The 9,192-nt window shown below is 35.8% G+C and overlaps 1 protein-coding gene and 1 non-coding gene across 2 annotated transcripts in view; one reads left to right on the top strand and one right to left on the bottom strand.

The window, feature by feature from the left end:
- The window catches only part of AASS (aminoadipate-semialdehyde synthase), a gene marked incomplete at its 5' end in the record, with an annotated part of 25,295 nt that extends 17,803 nt beyond the window's left edge, over nt 1–7,492 (top strand). Inside the window, 4 exons of the mRNA XM_017513892.2 lie at nt 638–733; nt 2,509–2,624; nt 3,266–3,354; nt 3,873–7,492. Of these exons, the coding sequence (XP_017369381.2) occupies nt 638–733; nt 2,509–2,624; nt 3,266–3,354; nt 3,873–4,171 (600 nt within the window). The remainder of the gene's footprint in view (nt 1–637; nt 734–2,508; nt 2,625–3,265; nt 3,355–3,872) is intronic.
- Nucleotides 451–511, bottom strand: LOC119468849. The gene has a single exon (XR_005197619.1). It is a non-coding gene; the product is annotated as a U7 small nuclear RNA (small nuclear RNA).
- Nucleotides 7,493–9,192: the final 1,700 nt, after the last annotated feature.

Below are 9,192 nucleotides of genomic sequence, written 5' to 3'. Positions count from 1 at the left end.
GCATATTGTGATGGATTTTACATAATATACCAAGGACCTCAGGTTTGTTTTTGAGACAATGAAGGACATATGAGGAATTTATATCGGAGTAGCAAAAAAAATCTCTCTGATTCCTACCACTTTTTCTGCTTCCCATATATCTTGGGGGTAATGGCTTTAATCAGTAGAACGGATTATCTTTTGAGCAGGATATTCTTACAAGTTCCTCCTTCCATTATAAGAAAGAGCTCAACTGACTGTTGTATTGAATATATTCCACTGAGCTGACAGCATATAACATATAAGGAAATTTGCCCTTATGCTGCCAGGAAATTCCATTCACATGTTACGGAGAAACAGAATTAAAGACCAACCAGTGCAATTGTTACGACACTACTGATCTCAGTTTGAGCTTGAAATTCATTGTATCTAGATTGTCAATTTTTTTTTTTTTTTTGGTGGAGGGTGGGGAGGGGTTTCCCGTAAAGATAGGAAATCCTGCTAGACAAATTCTAAAAGAGCTGTAGCATTTCGTATCATCAATATAACTACTTATTTTCTGAATTAGTTACAAAGATAGAACCCTCTTTTCAAACATATTTTATTTTTTTATTGGAAGAGAAAACTTTTATATATTGCTTTTTAATTCTTGTTTCAGGGATATATGAAAGCTTTGAATGGATTTGTAAAATTAGGTCTTATAAACAGAGAAGCGTTTCCTGCCTTTAGACCTGAGGCCAACCCTCTCAGCTGGGTGAGTGACTCTGGAATTATGTGCTATCTGCTGCTCTTCAGAAATGACTTCTGAAATGGTCAGGGGTGAATTCTGCTTTGGACCAACAAAAGAACCCATTTTTTAGCTTATATGCAGGAAGATAAATCCTAATTCCAAAGTTCCCTTTCTCTTCACTGTTACGGAAGAATAGAGAGGGTGTGGTGCTGACACGTAGCTGGCCTGTTTCCTGTAGCAACTTATACCATTTGACGGCTCCTTGAGCTGCGATAAGAGATGCATTTGCTCTCTGCATTAAGCTCTGGTCTCTTCCAGTTGTCTAAGAGGTGACCCAGTGATGGGAGTCACTTGGGCTTCCTGAAAGTGAGAATCCAGCAGAGTTAGTAGTGTATTACAGAACTGGATTCTCAACCTCCAAATTTTGTCAACACTCTCATTTGGCTTCTTATAACCATGAGTGATTTGAGTTTCAGTTACAGAACTTTTGCATCTATCTGTTGTACCAAAATCTTAAGACCTCAGAGTTGGAATGAACTTTGGAGGCTTGGGACTGAATGTGAAGTAGAGCTTCCACTAACTGCTCAGAATTAGCTCCTTACCAGCTGGTCATTCAGTTTAAACTAGTGTGCCCATATTCCAATAGAAATGCCAGAAATGTATCACAAGGAGAAAAGGACCAATGTTGCTAATTCCATTCCATCTCAAAAAGGTTTTGGCATTCTTGCTAGCTAGTTTAAAAAAATTTTTTTTAAAGTTTTTATGGGTACATACTAGGTATATATATTTATGGGGGACATGAGATATTTTGAAATAGGCCTGCAATGTGTAATAACCCCATCAGGGGTAAACGAGGTGTCTACCACCTCAAGCATTCATCATTTCTTTGTGTTAGCCAGTTGCTTTTGCATTCATTTTGTGTGTGTGTATGTGTGTGTGTGCATTTGTGAATCTAAGTGTTACCTTTCACAAATTTACTTGTTGGATAGGAGTGAATAAATGTCTACAGAGGGAATCTGGGTTGAAGCAGCTGGCTTGGGAAGGTTGGTGCAGGCATTCTTAGGGATGGTCTTTTTTTGTAAATCACCAGATTGTAAATGCTTTAGACTTTACAGGCCACATGGTCTCTGTCAGTACCACTCAGTTCTCCCATAGACAATACATAAATCAATGAGCATGACAGCATTTCAATAAAATTTTATTTAATAAAACAGATAGTGAGACAAATTTGGTCTGTGAGCCAGTTTGTTGACTCCTGATCTAGAGCATAGCATTTCCTTTGGGAGCCTAGAAAAAGTCTTGTTTTGAAAGTAGAAAAAACTGGTGACTGTTTAAATGTTCTTCCTTTGAGATTTTATTACCTGCAAGGTCTTTCTCATCTCTTGAACCTACAAAAGAACCTGAGTTGCTGCTGGCAACCACTGCAGTAAGCCTTTTCCACTTTATCCTGGTCAAAATGGACTGCTGGAGGGTAGGGGGAGAATGGGTTAAAAAAAAAATGATAGGATATACAAAGGCAGGAAATATGTGGTAAGAATTGCACCATCTGTTTTGTATTGAGTTGATCTTAAGACCCATTTTTATTGCTGAAATATTCTGGCATAGCATCCATTTAATAATTATAGGTGTGCAGATGTGTGTATGTACGTGTATGTATTACAATTTCCTATTTTCAATTATTTTTAATTTTAAAATTTGAGGTATATTTAAAGTTCAGTGTTTTAGTAAGATAATTTTTCAGTTAATTAAAAAAAAAATTGATAGGGACTTAGAAATGTTGTCTTTATTTTTCTGACCAGAAAGAACTCCTGTGTGACCTAGTTGGGATTTCACCCTCCTCTGAACACAACGTGTTGAAGGGTGCTGTTCTTAAGAAACTAGGAGGAGACAATACCCAGCTGGAGGCTGCCGAATGGTAGGCACCCACCACTCAACTTAGAGCAAAATATGTTGGATCAATGATTGTTAATTTCTACTCAAACAAAAGTTAAATATTTTACATTTGTCTTTTATTAATTTGTTGCTCTAATGTGGGTAGAGACATTACCATGTGCCATGTTCATGTGGGCATAAAGAATAGATAAAGACAGGAGTTCAATGACAATTATAATTTGAGAAGTACTTATCTGGAAACACTTTACCACTCAATTCCCAAGCAAAGTGGGATATTTTTGCTTTCCTGTAGGAGATTCTCTGAGTAGTCAGAGAATATTACTTTAAAACATTCTTTCATACGACTCTGTGGCATCCTGCTGGTACACTTAATGTTGGAGAACTAACCTATAACTTATAAAGAGCTGTGTAAGAACATGGGGTTACAATGCATTATCTCTGCCCTACTCCAGGAAGCAGTGGCTGGGTGAGTCTGGAGATGATTTTGAAGGTTAAAACATTGCTATTCTTATTGTAATTTTACATTTTAGGAGAATCTACAACTTGAGTTACTATCTTGTAATTCTTCCCTTTCAAGATTAAATTCAAGGAGCTCCCTTTTGCTTCCCAAATGAGAACATGTATAGGACTTGAACTAATGCAGCCCTCTCTTGTGCTTTTCAGGTTGGGCTTACTTGGGGATGAACAGGTCCCTCAGGCGGAGTCCATTGTGGATGCCCTCTCCAAGCATTTGGTCATGAAGCTTTCCTATGGTAGGCCATGAAATATTAGATAAATATACCTGAAGAAGAATCATAAGGTAGAGTCAGTGCAGATAATTGTACTGGAGGGTTGGCGCCAAGCAGCAGGAATGGAAAGAAAAAGGCAATTGGACTCTTTCTTCAGGGGGAGGAATTCGAGAATTATTAGGCAAAAATGAACTTTGTTAATATGAGAAAGGAAAAAATAGTTTTACTTTTTATTTTTAAAGCATTAGGCAAATGCCAAAGAAGCATTTTTGAAGCATAGTAAAAGGCTTTTATAGCAGTGCTTTTGTGTCTGTAAAAAGGGTGCAGTGATGCCAACCTGGATAAAGGAATGAGATCACAGTTCTAATTTCCTTGAGTTTTTCACTTTGACTTTGGGCTAAAAGCTGTGTAAATAATTGTCTAGTGATCACATATAAAAGGAGGGAAAACTTGTAAGACCAGAAGGGCAGAAGCAGAAAATGATTTACAAGATTTGAGTTGAAATGGTAGTGGCATTTTTACTTGTCTTTATTTGTTTTAAGGCCCTGAAGAAAAAGATATGATTGTGATGAGAGACAGCTTCGGAATCAGACATCCTTCTGGACATTTAGAAAATAAAACGATTGATCTTGTGGTTTATGGGGACATCAATGGCTTTTCAGCCATGGCTAAAACTGTGGGGTTACCCACCGCCATGGCAGCCAAAATGTTGCTTGATGGTAAGTCTGTTCATTTGAGGACTGAGTCTGTCTCCATATCACCCCAAGTCATTTGGTGTGGGGACATCAAGTCGTTGCTCTTGAGCATAACACAGGCATTCACTAAAAGTGAGCCGTCTTAGAAGATGGAAGTGCTGACTGCCTGGGAGGTCCCCTTGTGGTGAGTAAAGCATGTGGCCTTTGGAGATAGACCTGATTTCCACCCTAGCTGAATTGCAAGGTGGCTGCATGATGGGCTGCAAGTTACTCAGCACCTCTAAGAGTTTCCTTTTCTTTAAAGCGGGTATTGCCATCCCTATTTCATAGAGCTGTGTGACACTTAACTGATATAATACATAAAGCTGCTACCATATAGATGGTCCCCAGGTAATGGCAACTTCCTTCCTTTCTTTCCTTTTTTTTGGTCATGTTGAGAGTGGTAACTCTAAAAAAAGATATTCACCCCAGATTCTCAAGAATGTAGGTTAAGTTTTACTGTCTTTGTATCTCAGCATATTATTAATACTCAATAAATATTTTAGACTAAAGGAATACAAATTTCAATTCTCCACTCGCACTAGAAGATCACATAGACATTCAATAAGCATTGCCTCTGTTTGGCCCTTGAGAAAGAATGAAGGAAGTAGAAAATGTCAAAGCATATAAATGTGAAATGATGAGAAAACATGTATAATAGCATATCAGCTAATGTCAAATTAAATGACCAACTTAGTTATTGAGGAATCAGCGAAGAAGTAAGTGACAAAAGTTGGGATTATTGTGTCCTCTAATGAGAGTGCCCAGGTTCTGTGTTTCAGCCATACTAACAGGTACCTGTGCCCATATAATCAAACTTGTTATAACTTATTCTGTTGGTGTCTTGACTTTTTTTAAAAAATGACATTAGCAAGTTAAGCTGACCAATCAGATTTACTTTACTTCTTACTTTATTCTCTGATTGTCTTGGTAGTAATTAGTGCAGGTAAGTGTACAAATTCCTACAGTATCTCTAGGTCCAGCTGTTCTTTCAATCTAAAATTGACTCCTTTTCCTTACAAAGTGTTGACTAAGTAATAATTTACTAAGGGACATTTAAGCAGCTACTTAAAAAATGCCTAGGCCTCCAAGAATTCATTGACTCTGAGTTTGCTTCTAGGGTGACACCTTCTTTGTGGAGACTCATGTATGTATGTGTCTTTGCCAAAATGCTATTTTATGCCCTTTTTGTAAAGTTACAATTTATTTAGTAAATGTAGTTCCTTATACTTTTCTCTTGAGTGTTTGGAAATGAGAATAGATAACACTGAATCACAGTTTACAAGATCACCTCATTAGGCACAGAAAAAGTGTTTAACAAAATACAACACCCTTTCACAATAATAACAAAACAAAACAAAACAAAATGAAACACCTCAATAAACTAGGAATAGAGGAAAACTTCCTCAACCTGATAAAGAACATCTATGAAAAACCCACAGCTAGCATCATACTTAATGGTGAAAGATTGGATTATTGCCCCCTGAGATCAGAAGTAAGACAAGGATGTCTGTGTTGCCCATTTCTATTCAACTTGTACTGGATAGTCAAGAAGGGGCAAGTAGACAAGAAAATGACACAAAAGACATCAAGATTGGAAAGGAAGAAGTGTAAATAAGTAGAGATGGGAGATGATATGGTGATTTTATGCATATGAATCCAAAGGAAATCTGTAGAAAATCCAAAGACATGATCTACAAAAACAAAACATTAGAAATAATGAATAAATTCATTACTTCTAATGAATTTATTCATTAGAAATAATGCAAATTCACAGGATGCAGGATTAAATATACAGAAATTGGTTATCTTTTGATACAGTATCAAGGAATAAATAAAAAATGATATTAAGAAAACAATTTAATTTTCAACAGTAGCAAAGCTTGGTAGCTCGTGCCTATAGTTCCAACCCTTTAGAAGTTTGAGGCAGAAAGGCTAGGGGTGAGGAGACCAGCCTGGGAAACAGTGAGATCCCATCTCTACAAAAACAAACAAACAAACAAACAGCTGACTGTGATGACATGCATCTGTGGTCTCAGCTACTCAGGAGACTGAGGTGAAAGGATGGCTTGAACCCCAAAATTCTGGGCTGCAATGAGCTGTAACTGGATCACTGCAATCCAGCCTGGATGACAGAGTTAGACCCAGACTAAAAAAAAAAGAAAAAAAAAAGAAGGTCTAGAAATAGTCCTCACATTTATGGTGAACTGACTTTTGAAAATAGTGCTAGGACAGTTCAGTGATATTCTTTTTCATTGAATGGTACTTGGAATTGTTGATATCCATATGCAAAATATTGAAATTGGACTCCTACCTCATATTGCATATAAAATTAACTCAAAGTTGACTTTAGATCTAAATGTAAGAGCTAATGCTATAAATATCTAAGAAGAAAACATGGCATAAATTTTCCTGACTTTGAATTAGGCAATGATTTCTTAAATAAATGACACTAAAATCACAAGCAACAAAAGAAGAAAATAGGTAAATGTGACATCATCAAAATTAAAAACATTTGTGTTTCCAAGGACACTATCAAGAAAGCAAAAATACAACTCACAGAAAGAAATTTTTTAAAATCATGTATTAGTTAATGGAGGAATTTGTATTTAGAATATATAAAGAACTGTTGCAATAACAGTTAAAGGCATATAATTTGATTTTTAAAAATTGACAAAAGATCTGAATTTACAGTTCTCCAAAGAAGATATACAAAAGGCCAATAAGCACATGTAAAGATTCTCAACTTCATTTTCCATCAAGGAAATGCAAATAAGATCTCCAATGAAATATCACTTTATACTTACCAGAATAGTTATGTAGTTAAAGAGATAATATCAAGTGTTGGTAAGGATGCAGATAAATTGGAACCCTCGTACACTGTTGGTGGATACTCAAGAAATATAAAAACAAATGTCTACACAAAAACTTGTGCACAGATGTTCTTTGCAGAATTATTCATAATAACCCAAAATTGAAACAGCCCTAATTTCCATCAACTAATAAATGAATAAACAAAATGTGGCATATCCATACAAGGAATATTATTCAGCAATAAAACATGAGATGAAGTACTGATGTGCACCACAACATAGACAAACCTTGAAAAGATGCCAAGTGAAGAATGCCAGACTCGAAAGGCCACATATTATATGATTTCATTTATATGAAATGTCCAGAACAGGCAAATGTATATAGAGAGAAGGTAGATTAGTGGTTCGTTAGGTTGAGGGGTTGGAGAGGAAAATGGAGTGACTGCTGATTAGTATGGGGTTTCTTTTTGGGGTGATGTAAACGTTGTAGAATTGATTGTAGTGACGGTGGCACAACTCTGAATGTACTAAAAACTACGAATTGTATACTTTGAATGTTTGAACTGTGTGGTATGTGGATTTTATCTCAAGTTGTTATAAAAGAATTATAAATACAATTTGTTTATTTGCTTCTTGGGGAAAAATCTCTTGCCTTTAGAGATACAAAGTAAGCACCTGTTTGACCTTCACAAATTGTGCTCGTATCCTGGCATGTGAAACTAATTCTGTCCTCGACAGAAGCAGGTACTATGTGTGAGGTATATGATAGTTGAGAAAACATCTCCTGCTATTTGAAAACAATCAAAATTGATTAAGGCCTGGTCCCACCTATCACAGATAATATATGAAGATCAATAATCTATTAATAAGTAAAAACATTTTGTTGTGGAATTTTTTTTCTTACCATGACATTCAATTCAACTCAATGGATTAGGAAATACATCTTGTATAATATTGATTTCACACTCTGAAACGATGCCCAGATTAATTGAGAACTCATAAACTAGCACCTTGTGTAGAAAAGGGGACCTAGTTAGTTCTCAGTGTAATTAATTGGTTTGTGCTTTATGATGACAATGAGAATTAAAGGGCATTTGATTTGTAGAGCTGATCAAATGTTAGTGTTGGTGGTCATAGAAAAGGCAATGTCAGTACGCTTGAATATAGCTATATGTAATTAAACACTACATTATCCCTCAATAATAAATTTTCCTGCAGAACCTTTAATGATAAAGGTGGTGGTGATAAGGTTTGGGAATGAATGAGCAGATTATGGTTATAAGCATATGAATATAGACCTTTATCAGGGGTCCACAATTTTTTTTGTGTGAAGGTCAGATATAAACATTTTAGGTTTTGCTGAATAAAGATATCACAGCTGCTCATTTCTGCTTATATATTGTGAAAGCAGCCATAAACAGTACATAGACAAATGTGTATGGCTGTGTTTCAGTAAAACCTTATTTGTAAGAACAAGTGATAGGCAGACTTGACCCTCGAGCCAGTTTGTGGATCTCTGGTCTTACCATTCTGGTAGACTTAATGCTCACATCTTTCAGATCTTTCTGCCTCTTTTGCTCTTTTTTAGATAATACCAATATTAGTGTTATCCATTTTTCCTTGTTCTAGATTAATGAGACACTAGATCATACTAGACTCTGATCGGCTCTACAACATACTAGCTATTCTCTACTTTATGAAATGAGGATAACAGTAACTCCCAAGATGATTATAAAAATTAATGAGAAAGTGGAAGAGAAATGCTTGCCACTTAATAGATGTTAAAACACGAGTGGGTTGTTCTTCCCTTTTTTACAATACAGTTTTTGCCTGAAGTTAATGAGATTTTAACTTTGATTTTTTTTTTCAATTTGTTGGATACCTTTGGAAGACTCCTCAAAGATCCATGCTGCTTAAACAAGTCATAGATTTATCTGCTACCTAAGGTGGTTGAAGAGGTGAAAAAAAACCACAACAATCATTTGGCCAAGCCTCTGATTTTACACAACAGAAAATGTGCCTCATAAAGTTAAATGACTTGCCTGAGGTGACAAGACTTAATATTGAAATTTGGTAATCATTTGGAAACACTCAAAATACTTGATAAAATTTGGGAGCACCCTGATTTTTAAAATATCTAGGATGGCTAACTTAGGGCCACCACTAGCCTCTATGGTGTCTTTTTGAAAATTAGAACAAGGCATTCCTTCTTTAAGACACTGCTACTGGTCAAAAAATTGTTACCAAATGTACAATTTATTAGCACAAAACACTTTACCCTCTAATGGAAAATTGCCATAATAAATACAGAAATC

This window comes from Cebus imitator, unplaced genomic scaffold, assembly GCF_001604975.1.
Source record: "Cebus imitator isolate Cc_AM_T3 unplaced genomic scaffold, Cebus_imitator-1.0 Scaffold508, whole genome shotgun sequence".
In the NCBI taxonomy this organism is placed as follows: Eukaryota; Metazoa; Chordata; class Mammalia; order Primates; family Cebidae; genus Cebus; species Cebus imitator.
This window is presented reverse-complemented; position numbering and strand designations above follow the sequence as displayed.